The sequence below is a fragment of the Loxodonta africana genome, chromosome 17 (genome assembly GCF_030014295.1).
Source record: "Loxodonta africana isolate mLoxAfr1 chromosome 17, mLoxAfr1.hap2, whole genome shotgun sequence".
NCBI classification, from domain to species: Eukaryota; Metazoa; Chordata; class Mammalia; order Proboscidea; family Elephantidae; genus Loxodonta; species Loxodonta africana.
In genome coordinates this window covers 27,197,486-27,222,012 of record NC_087358.1, presented here as the reverse complement: position 1 = coordinate 27,222,012, position 24,527 = coordinate 27,197,486, and the positions used below count along the sequence as shown (strand labels likewise).

Genomic DNA, 24,527 nt, shown 5'->3' with positions numbered 1-24,527 from the left:
TTAGGATAATAAGGTTGCTTATTTTTTAGTAATAATATACCAATTTCCATTCTGCGTATATTTGCACAATCAGACTATCTCAGTCTTCAGGAATTTTCTAGGGACTATTTTAATAAGATGGCATCTATTAGCTAAGTCAGATACTAAATCCTAACTATTTCACACAGCAAATGTGCAACATCTGGAGACAAAGGAAAGCTAAGTTTCAGAAACTGACAGGAGCAAGAAACTGCCACTCAAGTGTAGACGGGAGCGGCAAGGGAATGACATATGGAGAAGAGAATACCAGAGTCAGGAATAAGTGATGCAAAGTTCTGAGAGCTGTGTGAAGTACTTCAAACAGTGTCATATCAAGTATGCTATAACCTGATGGTTTAAGCCTTCCCTTTCCAGAAGCTTGAAATTCAGTCTACATTTATTTCTGGAATAGAATTCAAATTAAGTAAAAAGAAGATGGGAAAAATAAGATTCAGTATACTAAACTTCACTTTTCAGGCAGCTTTGTGAAATATATCTCTTCCAAAAAAATGAGAGAGAAATCTTTCTCGTAAGTATTAACGGGAGAGAATTTAAGATTCAAATACTACAGGAAAAGTAGAGCCTGTGAAAATGTTATGGCAACGGTAAAAAAAATAAAAATAAAAAAATTACAGGTGGGGTTCAAATATGTAAAGACTATCGTATTTCTATATAAAATATACACAAATAACTATAAATCAAATCACCAAGGGAAAGTGATTTACTGAGAACCTACTATGTGACGAGCATGTTGATGAGACCTTTCATTTACCTGAGGAAGGTCTGAACTGGCATTCTGTGCTTCTGCAGGCTCAATATTACTTGAAGGTACTGGACCCAACCGCTCTTTGACGGACTGCTTCACAACAGGCAATATGGGCTGCTGGACTAAAGGCTGCATTACCTCAGAACAAGAAAAAAACAATTTAAACAAGCTTATTAGCTCACTAGCAGGAAAAACAACTTCTATGATAATGTTATTAAGTAGCCCATGCAAAGTTTAAAAATGCAGCTCCATAATCAAAACCTAATCCTCTTCCAATTTTCTTCACATGTGTATATGGATGTTTCCTTTGCAAAAAATTACGTTTATAAAGTAGAGGATTAAATCGAAAACTCATTTGCTATAATACACCTCGACAAGCACTTCACCTAACATTACATATTAACTGATTTGTTGATCAACGGCAGGGGAGGGGGAGGGAGGAGACGACAACAATTCTATACCCTTTACACATATCTTGTAATTCTCTCAACTAGGGACTGACTCCACAATTAAATAAGAGACTAAGAGGAGAAGTTAAGGAACTTTCTCAAATCCAGGTAGAGCCAGAATCTGAAATCAAGTCTGACTCCAGCCTTCTGTTCTTAAACAGTATGCTAGGAACTTCCTAAGAAAAGCATTCAATTTCACACAAATTTCTCTCTTACCTTTGGGGAAGTAGTTTGTAACTGTTGGGTGCTTCCTTCCCTGTGCCAATAAACCTTAATAAAGCGATTGTTCAGCACTGCTTCTGTACTTGATATTGCTTTCTTTGCTTCTTCATATGTTGCAAATTGGATAAGGGCACCTTCGGGATCACCATTATAGGCAACCTAAGATTTAAAATATTAAGAACAGTGAATTTCCAAAAGATCTGTTACTTCATACAATAAAATGCCTCTAGAAATGAAACACTGATTCTCCCAAGTAAGATTCTACCTGTGTTATTTCCTTATACTACAATGATTACCACAGCCTACTCTTATGAGTTCTAACTCCAATCAGTCTCTTCTCACTCCAGGACAAATGGTAACCAAGAATTCTTCACAGTGGGATAAGAGTTTCCTCTATACAGTACTGAATAGAAAATGCTGCTCACACAGATATTATGTGTGAGCGTGTGCACTCATGCACACACACACAGGGTATTCAAAATGTTTCATTTTTCCTCCCAATTAAAAAAAAAAAAAAAATTTTTTTTTTTTATGAGAAACAATCCCCATATGTTAATGAGGAATGTGGGTAGGAGCCACACAGTCAGGAGAAGGGAATAACTACTTTCAAAGGAGTGATTTCTAACTAAAAACTAAAGAAAAATCCATCCGTACGATATCTCAAATTTTAATTCTCACAATATTTCCAAAAGAGTTAAAAAAAAAAAAAAAAAACACCCACATCAACCACATTTTAAACATGAGGACACTAAGGTTCAAGGAATATATGGTTCTATAGACCATACAACTAACATGCAGTAAATCCAATGCTTCTCACTTTAAATTCCTGTTCTTTCAACTGAAACAGTGTTTTCCAAAGTATGGTATATAAACCACTGGTGGTGTGAAACGACGGAATAAAAGTTAAGAATATGGGCTCTGACTGAAATTGCCTAGCTCAAACCTTGGTTGCTACCCTTACATGAGCACGATCAAGCAACTTCATTTTCCTGTCTCTCAGTTTTCTCTCCCATAAATGGGGATAACAGTACTCACTCTGTAATGCTGTTCTAAGGATTAAATAATTCATGTAGAACAGCGTACATAGTAAGTGTCCAATAAATATTAGCTATTAAGATGAAGAATGAAATATTTGAATTATTCTGAAATAATGATTTCAGAATAATTTAACAATTATTTATTAGAATTTAAAAACACTGAAAATTTCACCAATCGTTTATTTAGGGTAAAGTTATGTAACTGATTAAAAAAATGTATTTTGTAGATAATAATGCAGGTGTATGCACACACAGCAAAAGAGCCAGTAAAAAGATGAGAGAATATCAACCTCACTAATAACTGAGGAAATACAAATTGAAATAGGAAGATACCATGTTTTGCCATTACCTTTGAAAAGCTAAAAAAAACTAACATTACCAGCTATTTAATTGCGTAGGGAAAAGTACTCTGAGAACTTTATGTCTGAATGTAAATGTGGTAGATCAAACTGAATTGGCATGAAATGATATTCAAGATAAGTAATAACTGTAAGATAATATGTATATTATGGGCTCATATACTTTTTAAAAGAGCCCTAGTGGCAGAGTGGTTAAGAGCTTGGCTGCTAATCAAAGGTCAGCAGTTCGAATCCAGCAGCCGGTCCTTAGAAACCCTATAGGGCAGTTCTACTGTGTCCTATAGGGTTGCTACGAGTCGGAATCAACTTGATGGCAATGGGTATACTTTAAAAAAAAAAAAAAAAGCTTGTGTATTTATAGATATATAAATATACTGCTCATAAAAACACAACGAAAAATACAGAATAACACATAACATTCTTAATGTAATTATCAAACAGGGAGGGAAATATGAGGGGTATAAAAAGTTGAAGGAAAATACCTCCTTTAAATTCTACAGATAAGTATCTATTGCCCATCCCCAAACAAGCATGCAGTTTTTCATCTATTACTTCCAGGATAGTATTTTTTTAAATGGCAAAAAAGGCAAAATTTTCAAAATAAAAATTGTACTCTCTAAAATTTATTATTTTTATTAGATTATGGGAAATAATTATTTTAATTGAAAATAAAAATGTCATACAAACTGGGAGAAAAAACTCACCATTATTTTAACACGTTCAACATAAAACATAATGTAAACTCAACACAAAATAACTGGAGAAGTTATACAGACCCAAACTAAGGTTTTAGTGTAGGTGAAATCAAATACAAATTACACTGATTTTTAGGTGAAGCCAAATACGAATTACACCAACATTTATCTCAAAGGATGTCCAAAAGTAGCAAAGGAAAAGTGTTTAATTATGGGTAACAGACATGACATTTGGGCCCCAAAAGTATCTGTTAAATGCATCCCACCATAGCAGTGACAAAAACAAATCCAACTGATCCATTCTATGAACTGATTTTAAGAAACTGAGGAACTAAAAACTTCTACAAGATTAGTTTTTACCAGTGTGATTACTTAACCTTTGCTGTAATTTTATGTAACTTCTACTAAGTACACAGTTTGTAATAATATGATCAATCAAAACTAAGCTCCCTAAATACTTAGGACAGAGACAACAGAATCATTTTATGGCCCTCACCTGTAAGTTGACCAAGGTTCCAAATCGACTAAAATGCTCATTAAGTTTGCTGATGTTATTTAATTCTGGAGGAACTTTTCTAAGTTCAAGTTTGGTATTTTCATTTCCAAACTGAACCTTCTTCTGGAACCCTGGGCTATTTGTTCTATTAAAATTTGGTCTGTAATAAAAAGCAAATTAATTAGTACACTTAAAAATCCTGACCCCTAAACCAAGCATAAAGGAATGAAAATTTACAGGCAAAATGAATGTCTAGTTGAGTTCTGATTTTTTTTCCAAAACTGAAATTAACTGGTTTGATATAGGAAATCTGAATTTTCTTTCATAAAACTTCCAAATTCATAGTGGTAGTATTTTACAGGAAGCCAACTGAGAAGGGTTCTTTCATATCATTTGTTATTTTCCACTTCTTGCCCACCACTACTTAACATTCTTAGCAGGGAAAATCCTAGCACCCTCTTTCAGTCAACCTGTGTATATAACCTCTGTTCCATTTCTGCAATAGCTATCTTACTAAAATATATCTTATTTTACAACTTTGATTAAAAAGCAAGCAATGACTGTCATAACCTCTTTCGGGCTTTAAAAAAAAAAAAAATTAGAGCTATAGATCACACATCTAACACTTAAAAAAAAGAAAGAAAAATTGTGCTCCAGAGATGTTCTGACTCCACATAGCCTTTCTCTGAAGCCCTTCCTTGACACCTCAGTGTCTAACCGGGCCTCCGTCAAAAAAAAAAAAAAGGAAGGGAGGGAAAAGACTTTCTAGTTCTTAATAAGAACCTTCCAGATGCTAAAACCTCCTCCCAGGCCCCACTATGGGCTCATGACTATTCTTTGTATAGCTAGTATTCAACCAAATTTTTAAGTAAGGATTTTGGTTGGGAGAGAGAAGGTGGAAGGGAAGTGAGGAGAAGATAAACTGTCCCCTAAACCATCACTTCTTGAAGAAAATACCTCCCAGGTACCAGACAACTAACTTGCATATTTTTAAAAAACAACTTACATTCTAGTTGGAGGCTGCCTATAGAACTGAATAATGTAAAATGATTTTTTGGAAAGAGAATTCTGTACTGTTAATAACAATTCAATGATCCTAAGAAGCAGGACATAATAAAATTCCTGCCAGCTTACTTATCAAACCAAGTCTTCTTTGTAGGAATTCCAGGCTCTCCAGAACCAATGGTTCTTTTCCTTGATTCTGAATCCACTACTATTCTCATACTGCTTTTATTAGGAGGCTTTTCTATTTGAAAACATAAAAAAATAAAAGAAATTAGAGATTAATATTATCTGTTTATCATAGTTATCCTTTAAATTCATATCGAAACAATGTGCTGGCTTTTCATCCAAATACATATTTTAGTAGAAATAGAAATAAATGTGCATTCAAACATAGTAATCTAACGAATTCTAATCTATTTCAATTTAATGAAACATTCACTTCACACCTAGAAAAACTATCAAGAATCAGTAATTCTCATATGCCAAATTAAAATGATTTTGTGGGACACATCTTTGGGAGTAGAACCCACACTAATATTCCCATCTGCCATCACCCTCACTACAAATAAATAACGAATCATCTTGTGGCTTATAGTTCATAATTTTCTTGGAGGCGTACATTTTATCTTCTCAGCAGGGATGTCAATGTGCCATAGGCAAGTTTTGAAATCAAATGCACAACCTAAAAGATTCAAAATTGAACACCAACCCAGTAACCTTTCTTCTAGAATTGATAACTTAGCAGAGCTGGGATTGAAGAGAGCTGCTTATTTAAATGTCAATATGTTAATAAAACATACACATGCTTGAGAAAGAAAATAAAAGTATTCAAGACTGACACAAAAATAGGTATCAGTGGAAATGCAGTACAAAAAAACCATAAATATCTGCTATTTTCAACATTTTATATTCACTTAGATGGAGTACAATAAACATAGTACATTTAACTTGTTATTCCCACGTCACCAGTTTAAAAGAATTCAAATCTTATTCTACATAGAAAAAATAACTTTAATCTTCTTTAAGAAGGATAAATTGATTATATAAAATCTCATTCTTGTATATTTCTAAACACATAACTAATGAAAGAATTTCAAATCTATCCCAGCAATCCCTCTCGTGGCTACAACTATGCCCTCCATGTAGGACCCCAAAATCTCTCCATTACACGTGAACTCTGCTCTAAGGATCCGTCCCAAATTTCTAACTTCTTGCTTTTCCCTGGACATCTTTCTTCTGAAAATTGTACAGGCATTTCAAAAACCTCAATACATAGAAAGTCCAAATTATCTTCATACTGAATCTGACTTTTTAATCTTTCTTAAAACAGTTCCATTAATAAAATACCATTTTCTCGATCACCACAGTCATATTTGATTCCTGCCATTTCCCCAACTCTCCAATTTTTCATGCACATATTTCCTCTCGTTTCTTGCTGAAATAGCCATCTTACACATACAGAGATACCAAAATCAATGTTCCAGAGCCCTGCTCTCCTGTTTTGAACCTGTCTACAATAGCACTTCCTGTCAACACTTCAACATATTCAAATTGTTCCATTACAAAAAAAAAAAATTTTTTTTTTAAACTTCAGCTACATGATTAGATCTCTCCCTACTCCCATGGCCATTTCCTGAAAGAGTTGTCTACACTTGCTGTCTCTGCTTCCTTACCACCCATTCATCCCCTAATCCTTTGAAAACTGGCAACTGCTCCTATTACTGCACTTCGATTACTCTTGCCAAAATCACTGATTTCCTAACTTGTTTAAGACTATGAACACTTCTCTTACTTGACCTTTCAGGTGCATCTAACACTGTTTATCACATTCTTGTCCTTCTTAGATATTATCTTGTCCCAATTTTCAGGACTCTGCCTCTTTTGGCTACATTTTCTCAGTCTTGTGTAAGCTCTCCTTTCTCTGCCCGTCTCTTCAATGTTGGCATTCCCCAGGTTACTTACTTGGGCCTTCTCATCTGACTTTACAAAATCTCCCTAAAACACCTCATCTATTACATGGCTTATCTGTTTCAGTGATTCTCAAGGCGGTTGGGGGAGTGGGAGGGAGCACAGCAGATTCACGAGAGAAAGGCTTTTGGAAACTATGTAAGCAAGGCCTAGAGATTCTGGTATGTCTCTTCCATCTTCCTTTACTGCCAACTATTGCTAATGGAATGGGGGAAAAAAAAATTAAGAACCACTGTTCTACTTGCTAATGATTCCAATGGGCCTCAGACTTCATATCCTATTTCTCCCTGGATATTTCTACTGAAACGCCCTCCGGGGAACAAATTAAACACTTCCAAAACTAGATTTATCATCCCACCAAATCTGCTGTGCTTCTGAATGAATGATACTATCGCCCGTCTAATTATTCAAGGCAGAAACCTGGTGTCTTTAATTCCACCCTCTTCTTTACCCCCATCCTAAGCCCCACAATTGAATAAATACTAAGTGTTAGCAGTTCTTTCTATTAAACTTAAATATTTCCACTTCCCACTGTTATTACTCCGGTCCAGATACCATCACCTCTTTTCTACAATTCTTCAAAATGTCTTTAATTGGCCTCTTACCTCCCTCTCCATTCCTTACTCGCTCTCTTTGTGCCACAATGCTGGCACATGTGTTGACGAATTCTGACTTATCCTATCTCTCCCAGCAGAATGGATGGAAACACCCAGCATCTAGCATTGGTGAAGTTCACAGCACAAGTTGTAGCTTATTTGCTCAGTGGTATCTACACAGCACCACTTCCACAGCAGGATTTTTGGTCATATTCTAGTCTATGGGGCTCCCAAGTCTGGTTCACTGGTCATACTGGAGAGTGCTTGAGTCACCCAATATCCTTTTTCATTAAAAAAAAAAAAAAAGAAGTAGTTCTTTATCTGAAGGCTCATCAAGAGAAGCAGTAATACTGTGTTTTTTCCACAGTAGTTGTGATTTTTCTTTAACTCATCTGTACTCTCTCACTCAGATTCCCATCATTGGTATTTATTTAAATAAGGGGGTGTTGAAAGTACAGAAGAAAGTTCCTCTTAAATTATACAATTAGCAAATTATGTCTAATTGTATACCAATAGTCCAATATCCTTTTAATAAATTGTTTTACTGACTAAAATTTTCAGTGTTGATTTTTGTTAAATGAAAAACTAGACAGCCCTGGTGATACAATAGTCAGTTCAGTGATTCAAATCCACCAGCCCCTCAGCAGAAGAACAGGCGTGGCAATCTGCTCCCAGGGAAGATTATAGGCTAGGAAACCCCATAGAGCAGTTCAACTCTGTCACAATGGATTACTACGAATCAAAATCAACTCGAAGACGCACAATAACAATGCAACACTACTTAACCCTTTCTCCTACCTATATTCAATCATTGGAGCTTCTGCTGAGTTCTCTACTTAGAAATCTGGAAAGAACAATACCAGGGCCCCGGGTCACTTTTATATTAGTAATATCGAAGCATCACAAGGCCTTAAAATTTTTCATTTGTTTAATAATTTCTCATCAAGATTTAAGACATTAAGCATAAAAGCATAATTACCAATAGTCTATGACACCACTGGTGGTACAGAGGTTAAGCGTTTGGCTGCTAACCAAAGGCTGGCAGTTCGAATCCACCAGCTGCTCCTTGGAAACCCTATGGGGGCAGTTCTACTCTGTCCTATAGGGTTGCTTTGAATTGGAATTGACTCAACGGCAACGAGTTTGGTTACAGGCTATACAGGGTTGCTAAGTCAGAATCAACTCTATGGCAATAGGTTTGGTTTTTATAGACTACAAGGGGAGTGCTTGGGTGGTTCAGTTAACATGCTCGGCTGCTAACTGAAAGGCTGGAGTCTACCAGAGGCACCTCGGAACAAAGTTCTGGCAATCTACTTCCAAAAAAAAAAACACTGAAAATTCCATACAGTGCAGTTCTGCTCTGAAACACATGTCACCATGAGTCAGAATCAACTCACCACCAACTGGTTTTATAGGCTATTAGAAATTTGTAATAATTACATAATAAGGAAGTTACTAAAGGTCAGGATTCTAACCATTATAAACTCCTGTTTGTGAAACATTATTCTTTAAGAACAATACTATAATATCATGAATGTGTCACAATCCAGTACAGAAAAATTCTAATGGGGAACAGATGAGAACATATTGGGGGAGTGGCCAAAAGAAGATAGGAAATATAAGTACAGGCAATCCTCAATTTAAATGGGTTGCTACATTAGTTGTTTGGTATGCAAAAATAATTTTATTAATAGAGACAAGATTCCTCAAGGCAGCTTACAAAAATAGTCCATGATGCATCTGAAGAATCAATATGTACAACAATGATTCTGAGAGAAAAGTCACTTAAATTTCTAACTAGGTATGCTAACATTTATTTCTCAACAGGGTCTCTTCTGTAACTTTTAACTATAGGCATGTGGTGCTGAAATTACCTTTTAACTCCAAGCTCTACATGGTAAACATTTATATGCAAAGAGCTTCACCTATCCTCTGTCCCTCAGTCAAAACCAGAAATTGGACTGGCACTGGAGTGGATCTACTAAACACTGATCTGTAGCGGCATATATTCATGCCATTCTGAAGCAGTCAGGTAAGAAGAGAGATAACTGGAAGTAGGAGATCATAGTAAGAACAGGAAATATCCATGTGATGATAAGAAAATAAGTGCAAAGTAACGAGCCAAAGGAAAGGAGGCTTCTTTGGTCTAGCCAGGTAGGGGAGCCTTTGAAGATGGGTAAACACCATGAACAGCCACAATCACAAATGGCTACTTTTTAAATACAAGCCAATTTGTATACGGCTTACATAGGAACTGTTAAAAAATCTTTTTTCTGTTGTTGTTAATGATAGTTATTAGAATGCCTCAGAAGAATTAAAAACAGGGAGGGAGGGGTGCAGTATTAAATGTCCTATGATCTCCCAACGGTATATAAATTTGAATTAAAATGTTCCTCACACTTCCATCACAAAAATTTTCTGAGCACTCAAGGTAGATGCTCAGAGTATCTAGCAGATGACTTTCACAGAACAAAAGAACAGGACGAAAGGTATAAGTAATCACAAATTCACTAGGCATTAACGTTATTCATTAACTGATGCTTACTTAAATTAGTTGGAATTTTATTTACTGATAAGCCATGATCCCCAAGAAATCAAGGAAAGGCTGGAAAGAAAATGGGATTTAAAAGTTAGTAGAGGGGGTTGGAAAACACGGTATTTTTATTAGGCCAAAAAGTATTTTCTATTAAGTCTGACAATCCCTCACAGCCCTATGTCAAGGTTAACAACAGCAAATTTTGTATCTTTCAAATTAATATGAACGGTCTCTCTCCTCTGACTCTTCATATCACTTTGCAACATACGCTGCCCGATTTGTGACTGTATCAGTCTAATCTCTTTATCATCTTCTCCCTTTTAGAAATGTTACTAAAAAGCCAGTCTATTCTAAGAAGAGAGAAAAAAAAAGGTGATGTAACACTTCATAAAACATGATTTGTTTTGCTTTAATATTATAATAAGCAAACCACTATCAAATTCTAAGATGTTAAAACTGAACAAAAATAAAATATGTATCAAACACAGTTTTGTACTACTGATTTTCATTATACAAACTAGGAAAGAATCTATCTTTAGGAATTAAAGTATCACTTTCAAGAGCTTCCACTAACCACTTAAGACTACAAATGATACAAAAAAAAAAAAAAAAGTTACCTGACAAAATACGTACTTCTAGAAATTCCTCTCCCTTTGGATGGTAGGATAAAGTGTCACCAATACTACAAATAGGAAACCACACCTTACCTTTTCTCTCATGGGAGACCAAAGAACTCAGAATAAACACTCATCATTTTTTACTCAGCTCCAATAAGTACAAGAGTGATTATTCCTCAGAAATGTGTTGCCACTTGATATTATGAAAATAAAAAGCAAAGATTAATCATAGTACCTCTGGGTGGCAAATCCATATCCCCTGATGTTAGTCCTATCAAGTTAGGCCTTTGTGCATGCACTCTGTGTCTATACATAGGTCTGGAAGTGTTCGTTATGCTTGGGGCTTCAGGATTGTAGCCATCTGTATCATATGTATCTGGTAATACAAAAACTGTAATTAAAAAACAATTATAAAACTCCACTTGGTAATTTTTTTATACTGCTAATAGAAAAAGTAAACTATATAACATGTTACTAATGATATACAAAATAAAACTGACATACAGGAACTAAAAAGAAAACTTGGTTTTATAAAAATAAAAAATGTTATATTAAAAAGAAAAAAATTATTTTTAAATCCTAATGAAGGACTTTTATTTAATGTTCATTCATCACATCTGCACTGTATTCTACGTAATTTTACTAAAAAACATATTACTGTTAGAACAAGTCACTCTCCAGGTATTTAAAAATTCCTCATCTAAAACGCTGCTTTAAAATTATATTACATTATTAATATCAAAAGGGCCAAAACTGCACCTGCAGTAAAAAGAGAGGGTGGAGCAGGAGGAGGCTGGTGATGAATGCCAGTTGTTACTACAGTAGGAACAGAACTGGTCGCAGAGTTTGGGGGAGCATCCATGCCAGATGGCTGCAAAGGAGGAAGTGGAGGGGGTGGTCCTGTCAAAACCAAAGAATAAGAAATATCATCTGAAAGCAAACAAATAAAATAAGTTATTGTACATTCAAACATGACATTTTCATTTATCAATCAATAATAACTACAAACACCAAGCTCTTACAACTAAATTATCTTTCTACAGTAAAATATCCTTTCAATGTATTCCAGAACAGGTTTGCTTTCAGCTAGAAAGGATTGCAGGCACTGGGGTTTGTCAGGGCTGTACATAATATAGGGCCGCTCCAAACCATAGTAACTGATTTACAATGCCTGCAAAATTGGAGTACTCCAAATGGGAGTATCTTGCTCTTAGTTTCTAGCAGGCATCTACAGGATTCCTTTAGATACTTTTAACAAAAGCAAGTATCAGACTCATTAACTTTATAAAAAGACTGTGAATGGACAGACACTAAATATACGCAAACATATTTACTTACCTGTGACAGGTGGGAGACTAGGTGGTAATGGACCTGGAGGTGGCACTGGGGGTCTAAGATTCACAGGTGGGGGTGTAAGAATTGGTGGAGGTGGAGGGAGTCCAGGGGGAGGTGGTCCTTCAACAACAGGAGGCTGTGCTGGGAAAGGCAGCATCCCAGGAAGATTCACATCTTCTACAACTACTGGGTCACTTCCGTGATCAAAAGGGCACATGTCTCCTCTCATACAAAAACCCTTTTCTGTGAGACGTAATAGTTAAGAAAAATGTAAAAAGTACTGAACATATAAATTTTCTCTAAGTTAACAAAAATATTTAAAAATATAAATATTTTAAATGCTGGGCAAGTATAATTAACTATTTCACAAGAACTACCTGCTAATTCCAGTAATATAAAATACTACTAGTATTTTACCAATACTGTACCAGTAAAATAAGTTGCTGTATTCTAACATACACACCAAAAAAAATATATCACCAAATTAAATCGGTAGATATTTACCCTTGTTTGGTAAATGCCAGTAATATATTAAGGCTGACATGCAAAAAAACATTATCAATAAATTGATATTCAATAGTCAGTAGTGACTGAAGATTTCAATAATACTGAGGAATTCAGAAAGTGATTATGACCAAATTTCCATTGTTCTCAGTATCAGAGGTTAGTTTTGAGTAACTGTGTACAACCTAAATATACAAAAGTTCCTCAACTGGAAATATTAATTCTCGTGAAACATTGCAAGACTTACCATCATAGTCTCTACATCGTTTCTTTGGCATTGGTGGTCTTACATAAGAGTTATGGTCCACCTGGTCTTCATGAAATTCAGACCAACTTTCTGTAGTGTTATTACCATGATGAGTAGGAGCAATTACTGTGATAGTGCTGCTCAAAGTAGGTACAGGGTAGTGGCTGGATGAAATGCTAGGTACCGAAGAGACTGGAGTATAATTATTCTCTAATGGGTCCGTTCTATCCAAGTCGTATTTAGGCTTTACTAGATCTCTTTCTGCAACAAAATATAAATGACTTAAATCTACACTCTATAAAAAAAATGAAGTCCCAGTACTACAAAGTAGTGATATTAGGCAAAACATAGAGTAACTAATTAGTTTTTTGCACAATCCTCCTTTTCCTTTAAAAGCTATTCAATTAATAGACAACATTCCAAGATAAGCTTTTCTATTCAATATGACTAAACTATAAAATCAAGCATAAAGTTGCTGAACTTAATGAGTTTTTTTTGCGATTCTGTTTACAGAAAAAACAAGGTCTTTCACTTTCTTCATTGAAATCCTAGTATGCTTAACAACCTCAGCCCATAAAGCAAAATACAAGTAAAAAATAAAAAGTACAGTTATTCTTCCTGTGATGAACAGTTAGTTCTGATCTAACTAAAGATCCTAGTAGAGCTTTTTGCAATGAACACTACTTATTAAAGATGAAAATGGATGACCCAAGGCGGGGGAAAAAAGCAGTTCACATTTAACATGAACAAAGACTCTAACGAGGCTGTCTATGGTCCCAATAAAGGAGAAAAGGTATTAAGGAGATTAGTCAAGTGAAGCAATGTGCAGAGAGGCCCAGTACACCTACATCACAGGGAAAAACAAAAACGAAAACTCAGAAAAAAAAAAAAAATACTCGAGACGTATAGGACGCATACTGAGACCCAAATATATCTTCTACAGACTAATTGTGAGGGTACAATAAGGCTGCATGGTAGCAAAAATCTAAGCTTGAAAAAAGTTTTACTCAAAGATGTTTTAGTTGTTTGAATGCCTTCAACATCATCTTTTTATACATACACATCTGATTTTTAAAAAACATTTTTATATTTTTGAGATATAACTGATACACAATAATCTGCACATATTTAAGGTGTAGATTTAATGAGTCTTGATCTATGTATATACCTGTGAAACCATCACCACAATCAAGATAATGAACGTATTCTTCACCTGCAAAAGGTTCCTGTGTCTGTCTATAAGCCATCTCTCTTTTACTCACCCTCAGGCTACCAGGCTGGTTTTCTGTCACTACAGATTAGTCTGCATTTTCTCAAAATTTTTATACTTACATAATCTATTTTGTCTGACTTCTTTCACTCAGCATAATTATTGTGAGATTCATCCATATTGTTGCATATTATCAGCAGTTTGTTGCTAACCTGACATGAACATTTGTGTGCACGTGTGCTTTCACTCCTCTTAGGTAAATACCTAGGAGTGGAATAGTTGGGTTCTATTGCAGGTGTAGGTTTAACGTTTTTTTAAAGTACTGCCAAGCTGTTTTCCAAAGAGTTCGATTCATGTACATCCTCAACAACACTAGGTACTGTCAGTGTTTTTAACTTTAGCCATTTTGATGGGTATGTTACAATAATTCATTGTGGTTTTAATTTATATGAAACAATTTCTTAAAAGAAACTTTTAAAAAGCATTCACTTGGACAACAAAATATATCAAAATAAAAAATATGAAGGCAACATTAACAAAATTAAAACAACTAAAATTTTAAAAATATTGAAATAAGTACTTGGTCACAATAAAAGAATGCCAACCAAAATACACGCTGGCATGCATTATTTACCTCTACTTCGGGTTCTGCTTCTGCTTCTGGTCCTGCTCCTATCTCTATCTCTGTCACGCAGTCTCTCTTTACTCCAACTTCGACTCCGACTCCTGCTGTAACTGCGACTCCGCCCTCGTCTTCTATTGTACCGGTCTCTGTACGAATCTCTTCGAGGAGGGTTTCGATCGTAATCTCTTTTGCGAGAACGATCATCTTTCTTCCTCTCGTCACGACTTCTAAAGAAACATATGACCAATTTTATTTAAATAATTTTTAAATGGATACAGAAAAAACTCAGATTATATGCAAAAGTTATAGCTCATTCTTGTAACATTGTAGTTCTTCACCCTACAACTAGAAAACTAAGATTGCGATTACTCAAGGAACTGAAAATAACTGAGTATGATCTGTTTAAGTACTCTAAAATCTGCTTAAACAATAATAATAAAAAAAACTGTCTTAATCCTTAGTCTTATACCTATCAGTATCTATATTTAAGCACCTGTACATATAGGCATCTAGCTATACTTAGAGTACTTATAGTCTCACATAGACAGGCATGTATCATGCACATTGTACTCTAAATACTTCTGGAGCCTTCACAGGAAAAATAATTTATTCATGCTAAATGGAATCTTTGAGCAAAAAAAAAAAAGCCCTCGAATTAAGATTCCACTGAAGCAGAACAGAATTTCAAATTTTCATGGAATCCAGGCTTTCTGGAGCCATGGAGGCTAGATGAACCTGAAAGTACTACCCTGAGATAATCTTTAAACCTTAAACCAAAAATATCCCCTGAAGTCTTAAAACCAAACAATTTAGCTTAACTAGGAAAAAATGTCTACCTTGAACACTGTGTGCTTTTAAAAAACTGACAAAAGCAACTCAACAGATCAGATAGGAACCTTAGGGGGCAGTGAGTTCAAGTTAATGGGTGAGAACAACTGGGAAAAGGAGGGTGAGAATGGCTGCACAATGTGAAGAATGTAATCAGTGTCACTGAACCGTACATTTAGAAATTGTTGAATTGGTGTATGTTCTGCTATGTATATTCTCAACAACAAAAATAAATTTAAAAAAAGATTCCACTAAAATTTAAAGTTAGAAATAATAATAATAAAAGCCAATATTTATTGAGTATTTACTGTATGTCAAGCTCTGTTCTAAATCTTACTTCTAGCAACTACAAATCTGACAGATTTTTTTGGTGGGAAAGGAACTGAGTTATGGTTACACTTTTCTATACCAATAAAAGGGTAGAAGTTACTTGTCCCTATATAAAAGACAACTGGAATGTAAATATTCATATAAAAGGTAACCAAAGTCTAAACTGAGAATGACTAAATCAACTGATCACCTATTTTCTCTGTAGCGTGAACTTGACTGGGGAGGACTATGATTTAGCCTTCTAGAAAACTTCTTCTCTCGCTCTTCCTCCTTTGTGATCTTAAACAAACAAAAAAAAAGTGTGTAAGTTTAGCAACAGCTGTTCCTTGTCATGCTACCATTTCAACGGCTTAACTAATAGTAAAATACAGGGTTAATAAATTGTTTTCTAAAAGCATTCCAATAAAGTAAATTTCTCTAATAAGTACAACCATTTAATTCAACCACAAAGACTTCCACTATATATCCACAGCATTTAAACTCAGACTGCCATTTGGCATTCTGAGAGTTCTGAATGATTCGGTGGATAACTCAGGCTGGGACACATGCTCCCTTGTCATTGCCCCTTCGTCCTTCCTGCCGCCACTCTAGTTATCCTGTCTGCATTCCAGACAACCATACGCTAAAGATGATAGAGAGAAAAACAGAAAAAGTTCGGTTCTTTAAGACCCAGAGCTACCATACCAGCCCTGTACAAGCCCAACCTCAGAACTCTTTCATCTCAGACAAAAATACAGACTCTTATAAACAAGTTTTTTTCTTACTATTTTTATTTTCTGTTATATGTAATTGAATCAAATCCTGATATACTCTACCATAGGACATTATGTAGCTGCTATAAAAAAAATGATAGACATACACAGCAAAATGTAAAAAAGATATCAGTTACATTTTTAACTAAAACAAGTCATAAAACTATATAGAATAGTTCCAGTTGGGGAAAAAATATTCTAAGTGATGGAAAAATTTGGAGTAATACATATGAAACTAGAGCAATCACAGGGGATATTCTTCTACATGCATACATACATATACATCTAAGTAAATATGTTGAGATGTGCAGACAGGAATACATTTGAGAAGTATTATATAACATTTCATATTATATTACATCATAAATATGTATTACTTACATAATCTGGGGAAAACATACAGAATATGAGGGTAAAAACAAAGGTCACAACCATAACTCCCAGCACACAACAATCTCTCAACAATGACAGCAGCAACCCTTTACTGAGACCCTTCCATGTGTCACACACTATGCTAGGTGGTTTATATACATTATTTTGCTTATACCTCACAACAGACATGTAATATTTCCATTTCACAAACACTGAGGTTCAGAAAAGTAATGTTCTGAGGGTCACAAAGCACTGCATGGTAGAGCCAAAAATTTAACTCTGATTTCTGTGACCCTAAAGTTAGGATGGAAACCCTGGTGGCGTACTGGTTAAATGCTACAGCTGCTAAGCAAAAGGTCAGCAGTTTGAATCCGCCAGGCGCTCCTTGGAAACTCTACGGGCCAGTTCTACTCTGTCCTATAGGGTCGCTATGAGTCGGAATCGACTCGACAGCAGTGGGTTTGGTTTTTTTTTTTTTTTTTTAAGTTAGGACAGAAACCCTGGTAGCATAGCGGTTAAGAGCTACGGCTGCTAACCAAAAGGTCAGCAGTTTGCATCCACCAGGTGCTCCTTGGAAACCCTATGGGGCAGTTCTAAATCTGTCCTATAGGGTCGCTACGAGTTGGAATAGCTCGGCGGCAACAAGTTTAAGTCAGGCTAAACATGGAAATAGACTGGCTTGACCAAAAACCAAATTCGTTGCCTTCAAACCGATTCCGACTCATAGAGACCCTACAGGACGGAGTAGAACTGCCCCACAGGGTTTCCAGGGAGTGGCTGGTGGATTCGAACTGTTGACATACTGGTTAGTAGACAAGCTCTTAATTGCTGTGCCAATAATTATTTAATAATATGACTATTAAACAAGAGTTACAGAAAAGCTTATAGAGAGAAAATTTTCAAAAACTGTTTAAGTGTGAAGTCGTCTCCATTGTCTGTGAAGGTCCTTTGATTCAAGTACCTTAAAAATAGCCCCCTACTAAATGTACATAGTGTAGAAGCAAAGACATCTACTGTTAGTCTAGTTATTTTCATAGAACACTGATAATAAGATTCCACGGCTGTAAGATACTGTGCAGAAAAGAAATAACAATAAGCCTGAAACTGCTATCCTGAGAAAGGGTTGGCCCTTGGCTGGCATCTGGGAACTTGGATTTTGGTGGGTTCCCACCATTCCCTGATAAGAACAGCTCACTGTGCCTGAACTGTTTGTGTAAACAGTATGTTTTATGCTGAACACTTGCTTTCATTCTGGGAGTGTGAAATTTTGGTATGTACTAGGCAGAGGATGCCGAGGTAATCAGTCCCCAACAAAATCCTAGGGCACTGAGTCTCTAATGAGCTTTCCTGATAGACATTTCACATACTTTTGTCACGATTAATTACTAGGGGAATTAAGCACATCCTGCGAGACTCAACTTCGAAAAGACTCTTAGAAGCATGCATCTGTTTCCCCCGAGCTTCATCCCACCCACATTTTCCTTTGCTGATTTTGCTCTGTATCCTTTTGTATTAATAAATCATAGCCATGAGTACAGCTGTATGTTGTATTTTGTGAGTCCTCTTAGCAAATCATCAAACCTGGGGATGGTCTTGGGGACTCCCAACACAGAACAAAATAAAACTGTTTAATTATTCCTGATATGTATTTAAATAATGTGTAAAGTATAACACAGATCTTTACCTCTTCTTTCTTTATATCTTTTTCTTGGTGCTGAAAAAATTCTACCTTTAGGCTTCCTGACGATGGCTGCTCTGGAGGAGGTAGATAACTCTTAGTATTCACAGCATCAAAAAGTTTTTCCACAAATATCTGTGTCTCTAAAAATAAACAAAAAAACAGATTAAAAGACATCTGCTAAGATATAATTCTCCACCTCTATACATCAGATCTCTAATATGATAAATATACCTTAGCTTTTATAAACCTAGAAATTATACTAAGACCAACAGCTTCCAAATCAGTATGCCATGGCTAATACTGATCCATTCAGCTTTCAAGACAGTGGGCTAGGATGGCCAGAGCCTCTGAGCCAGTCACTTTTAGCCATGACTAGTCTCCTCCACCAACCCTACCAAATGTACCACACACAAATATTACTGTTCTCTAGAGGAAGGCAAAGTAAAAAAAGGTGCACTGTGCTAGACAACATTCTAATTTCCTAAACAGTACTAAAAGCATTCATTTTTTTTTTTAATCTTTTTAACCTATGGAAAAAAGAACATCAGCATGCTTTAAGAAAAGAGCGTAAGAATGTTAAAGAAACAAAAGGCTTCCATTTTAAATGAGCTATAAACCGTAAAGGTTACCACTAATTACAATTTAATAATATATAATTATTATTATAAAGTTGTTACAGTAAGGTTCTGTGTCATAATGAGTTTCTTGTGGATAATCTTAACATTAAATAGTGAATATCTTACCTTTCTGAAGAAATACATCTAGCTGATCAATACATAATGCCTTTAACTCTTTTTCGCTTTTGTCTTTCTTTACCAAAGCCAGAACATATTTTGCTAGGGCTGATGGATCTGCATCACAACTGAAGAAAAAAGCAATGTTGAAGAAAACGTAGCCATAAAAAACTGCATATTCTACAGAGTCCAATTACTAACTTAATAGGTATGATAAATAATTAAATGAGCCAATATACATAAAAAGCTCATGGGAGACACTCAAAATACATAAGCTCTTCTCTCGTACTAATATACTTTACATGGTATATGTAGTAAGTCATCATCAGTATCCTTCCAAACATACACATGTATTTAAAAATCAGTAGGCTTTATTATTAAAAAGAGAAGTTATAATCAACAAAGCATAAACAATATCAAAACATCATAAATATAATTAGCATGGCCCCAATAAAATACCAAAGGTCCCCCCACCCCAACCCAGGATCAGAGAAATAATAGCCAGGAAAACCCTAAGAGAGAGTAATAAAGGAAAACTTGAAGGATATTACAAAATAAATAAACAGCAGAAAAGAAACAGACTAATGCAAATATAGGAATTTAATTTTACAAAGGTGGCATTCAAATCAATGATGAAAGAGATGAACCATGCCATAAAATGTATTGAGGCAACTGGGCACTTACTTTTTTAAAAAACCAAGATGGATCCATAATTCATTCCACATACCACAATAAATATAATTGTAAAATATACAATGTAAAAACATGAAGCTATTAAAGAATTAGGAAAAAAGAGTTGCTTTATAACTCTGGAGTAATGATTTTTTAATTACGACACGAAGACTATATATTGTAAAAAGAGATTAATGCAATCCCATAAAAATCAAAACTTCAGAATGAAAAAATATTCAAAAGACAAGTGAGAAACAAGCTCATCTAGTTTAACTCATCACAAAAAGCCAATTCCCTATGGAGTTTTTACCAATCAATAAGATCACCACCACAAAGGAAAAAAAAAAAGACAAAGATGTGAACAAATAATATCACAGAAAAAAAAACATGATTTTTACAAGAGTAAGAATTGAACTCCATTCATAAATGTTAAACTACACTGAAATACCATTTTTCAGCTAACAGACTGGCAAAATCCACAAATATTAAAATGTATTTTAGTGGCAATATAAAATATCCTCTGGTAGAAAACAGGCAGTTTTCAAACACTGCTAGTGATATGAGTAAACTGGTACCCCTTAGGGAGAATATTTTGGCAATATCCATATACCCTTTGAGACTTCCTGGGTGGCACAAGCAGTCTGTAATTGGCTGCTAAGCTAAAGGCTGGTGGTCCAAACCCACCCAGCAGCTTCACAGAAGAAAGGCCCGGCAAACAGCTTCCATAAAGATGACAGCCAAGAAAACCCCAAGGGGCAGTTCTACTTTGCACATGGGATCGGCTAGATGACAAGTTGTTTTTTTTTTTTTAATATAGCCTTTGGCTCAACAATTCTAGTTCCATGAATTTACGCTACAGATATACTTACATGTTCAAAATGATTATGTGCACAAGATATTTCACTGTCACACTTACTATAAAATCAAAAATCTGTCAATGTCTACTGACAAAGGACTGAAAAAAACAAATTATACTAAACCTGTACAGGGACTGGTATCCAACAAAAGCATATAAAAAGAATGAGGAAGTTTTCACATCTTGGATAAATTTTCACATCAACATATATTTAAGTTTAAAAAACAAGGAGGAGAAAAAGGTTGTGCATTACCATTGTGGAGCCCTGGTGGCACAGTGGTTTAGAGATACAGCTGCTAACCAGAAGGTGAGCAGTTTGAATTCACCAGCCGCTCCTTTGAAACCTTTTGGGGCAGTTGTACTCTGCCCTACAGTGTCGTTAGGAGTCAGAATCGACTCAACGTCAACAGGTTTGGTTTTGGGGTATTACCATGGCGGGGAGGGGTAATATATTTGGATTGGCTTTTGTATGAAAAATAAACATATGGAATGTATGAAAAATAAACAAGAGTTACTTGTTAGAAAAACGGGAATTAAGTGAAGTCAGGATAGAGTCAGGAGGGAAAGCTGTTGATACCTGAACCATGCTCAACCAGTTAAAAAAAAAAAAAACAGATAATGTTTTTTAACTAAGCTAAACTAAGTTAATTAAGACCATTTTATAAGTTAGAGTAAATAACAATAATAAATAGTAATCACTATTATTAACCACTAATATTTACTTAACACCTAGTTTGTGCCATGAATTGTACTCCATACTTTACATACATACAGTTCAAATGCTAGAATGCACATACATTAATGCTAGAAAAAGGTAACACGTATACCAAAAAAATCTCAATTTCTATACATATCTGAGATATAAAACAATTCTACAAAACAGCTGCAGTAACCTATGTCACTGAATCAAGAAGTCCATCCAGTTTGGGCTGCATAGTAAAATCACCTATGGAAACCAGATCACAAGTGAATCGAGATCTAATTCGACCATCTGTGCTTTATTTTGTCTGCTTTATAAAAGATGTACAGAAGTCATACAGTGTCAGCGCTGAGAATCACTCTGTTAAAGTACTAATATAGCCTTTATTGTATGCTATAAGAATTCCTAGTCTAGAACACTCTGGTGATCTTAAAATTTTGTTGTTGTTGTTAGGTGCCATCAAGTCAGTTCCAACTCACAGTGACCCTGTGCACAACAGAATCACTGCCCAGTCCTGCGCCATTCTTACAATCACTGTTATGCTCGACCTCGTTGCTGCAGCTACTGTGTCAATCTACCTTGTTGAGGGTCTTCCTCTTTCCTGCTGACCCTGTACTCTGCCAAGCATGATGTCCTCCTCCAGGGACTGATCCCTCCTGACAACATGTCCAAAGTATGTAAGACGTAGTCTCGCCATCCTTGCTTCTAAGGAGCATTCTGATTGTACTTCTTCCAAGACAGATTTTTTCTTTTGGCAGCCCATGGTATATTCAATATTCTTCACCAGCACCACAATTCAAAGGCGTCAATTCTTCTTCGGTCTTCCTTACTCACTGTCCAGCCTTCACACACATATGATGCGATTGAAAATACCATGGCTTGGGTCAGGCACACCTTAGTCTTCGGGGTGACATATTTGCTCTTCAACACTTTAATGAGGTCCTCTGTGGCAGATTTGCCCAACGCAATGCATTGTTTGATTTCTTGACTGCTGCTTCCATCGCTGTTGATTATGGATCCAAGTAAAAAGAAATCCTTGGCAACTTCAATCTTTTCTCCGTTTATCATGATGTTGCTCATCGGTCCAGTTGTGAGGATTTTTGTTTTATGTTGAGGTGCAATCCATACTGAAGGCTGTGGTCTTTGATCTTTATTATTAGTAAGTGCTTCAAGTCTTTTTCGCTTTCAGCAATCTTAAGATAGGATCTCAAATTCTGCACTCCTCTCTTCAAATGAAGGTGCCTAATTCCCCACCCTTAGAGAGTGGGTTGGACTTAGTGGCTTGCTTCTAACAAATAGAACATGGCAGAAGTGACAGTGTCTGACTTGAAACTAGGTCACAAAAAGGGACCACAGCCATCCTCTGCGCTCTCTCTCTTGTGCTACTTGTCCTGGAGAAATCAGATGCCATGTCCTGAATACACTCAAGCAGCCTTATGGGAAAAACCATGTGCAACTGGCTCTAGCCAATGGCCAGGGAAGAACATATGAGTGAGCTTCAAGACGATTCTATAGTTCCAGCTGAACCTTGAGAAAACTGAAGCCCCGGCAAACAGCTTGACTGAAGTCTCACAAGAGACCCTGAACCAGAAACCTAAGCTGCTCGCAAATTCCTGGCCCACAAAAACTAAGAGACAGCGTCTGTAATTTAAAGCTACATTTCAGGGTAATTTGTTACTCAGTAATCATAAATCAACTTTTCTCATAAATCTACTTCCATTTATTTACAAAGACTTGAAGTGAGTCACAACCTAAACAAAAAAACAGGAAAAAAATCCATTTCAACGAGCGATTTTAAAAACATTATTTTTTCTTTCAAATTTACTTCAACATACTTAACAATTTTTTTTTTTAAATACAGATAAAATGGCTTATGATAAAGTAAATTTCTCCTTCATGTTTTATTATAGCGTGGAATACTTAGCTCTGTGATGAAATGACCATGATGAAATGGGACAATAACCTCATGATGCATCTATGGATATACCTCCATCTGATAATACTGCATGAGATATCGTAACACTTAAGTCATTTTAGGTAACCTGAAAGAGCTTAATCAACTAAATAATAACCTAACTAGACATCAAGCTAAATACACTTCGGTTTACTGGAAATCATATGACACATAATGTCATTTGTGTTATACGGTTTTATTACAATTGCTATTTATAAACAAGTTCAAAGTCTCTGCATTGAGTCCAAATGCTGTATTTCAATTTAATATTGAGTGTCATTGTTGTGGTAAATTTTCAATTCGATACTGGCTTTTCTAATGATTTAACTGTCATTTTGCATTTCTTTCAATGAAACACCAAAGCTATTCCATTTCCCACTCCATTTTTTAAAAATGTTTTAAAAGTGAATTAAAATATTAGCAGCTAAAAACTGAGACAAAGGCCTTTATAATTTTTGCAATTATTATGATCTGTAGATTAGTTTTATAATATAGCAAGATATAATTTAATGTTATGTTGTGACCAATCTTTGCTCATCTTCTGCAGTAAGCACCTGGATCAAAAAAAAAAAAAAAATTAACAGCCCTACCAACAGTCAAAACAACACATCAACTACCATACACAGAAATTTTAATTTCTTGAAATAGTCTGAAAGGCAGATTACTTTTTAAAATCTGTTAAGAGTTCAAATTATATAAGAAAGGTTAAGTTTATAATTTCACATTTAATAGCAAAACAGGTTAATTTGCATTTGGAAGACAATTTCTTTAAAGTGCTTTAAGAAGTCATTCCATTTTTATTTCCATACTTTTGAAACCAAAGAGAAAGTTCCTACAAATTAAAGTTGAGTGAAAAATAATCTGAACCACAGAATTTTAATAATGTACCAAAATGTTATGGATTAGACAGGCAAAACATATTATCTCTTTTCTATATTTGTCTTCATTAAAAGTGCCAATGTT

General features: G+C 35.3%; 1 protein-coding gene across 17 annotated transcripts in view; it reads right to left on the bottom strand.

Moving 5' to 3' along the window:
• Positions 1-24,527, bottom strand: part of RBM26 (RNA binding motif protein 26) — a 96,626-nt gene that overhangs the window by 46,166 nt on the left and 25,933 nt on the right. For 5 of the 17 annotated variants that reach the window (XM_064269987.1, XM_064269988.1, XM_064269993.1 and 2 more), the window contains 12 exons: positions 19,392-19,510; positions 18,652-18,788; positions 16,034-16,122; positions 14,695-14,912; positions 12,851-13,111; positions 12,103-12,342; positions 11,524-11,694; positions 11,000-11,155; positions 5,177-5,288; positions 4,043-4,202; positions 1,450-1,614; positions 791-922 (listed from right to left, as the gene is read on the bottom strand). In XM_064269987.1, the coding sequence (XP_064126057.1) occupies positions 791-922; positions 1,450-1,614; positions 4,043-4,202; positions 5,177-5,288; positions 11,000-11,155; positions 11,524-11,694; positions 12,103-12,342; positions 12,851-13,111; positions 14,695-14,912; positions 16,034-16,122; positions 18,652-18,788; positions 19,392-19,510 (1,960 nt within the window). The remainder of the gene's footprint in view (positions 1-790; positions 923-1,449; positions 1,615-4,042; positions 4,203-5,176; positions 5,289-10,999; positions 11,156-11,523; positions 11,695-12,102; positions 12,343-12,850; positions 13,112-14,694; positions 14,913-16,033; positions 16,123-18,651; positions 18,789-19,391; positions 19,511-24,527) is intronic. The other 12 variants (XM_064269997.1, XM_064270000.1, XM_064270002.1 and 9 more) reach the window with 7 other exon arrangements.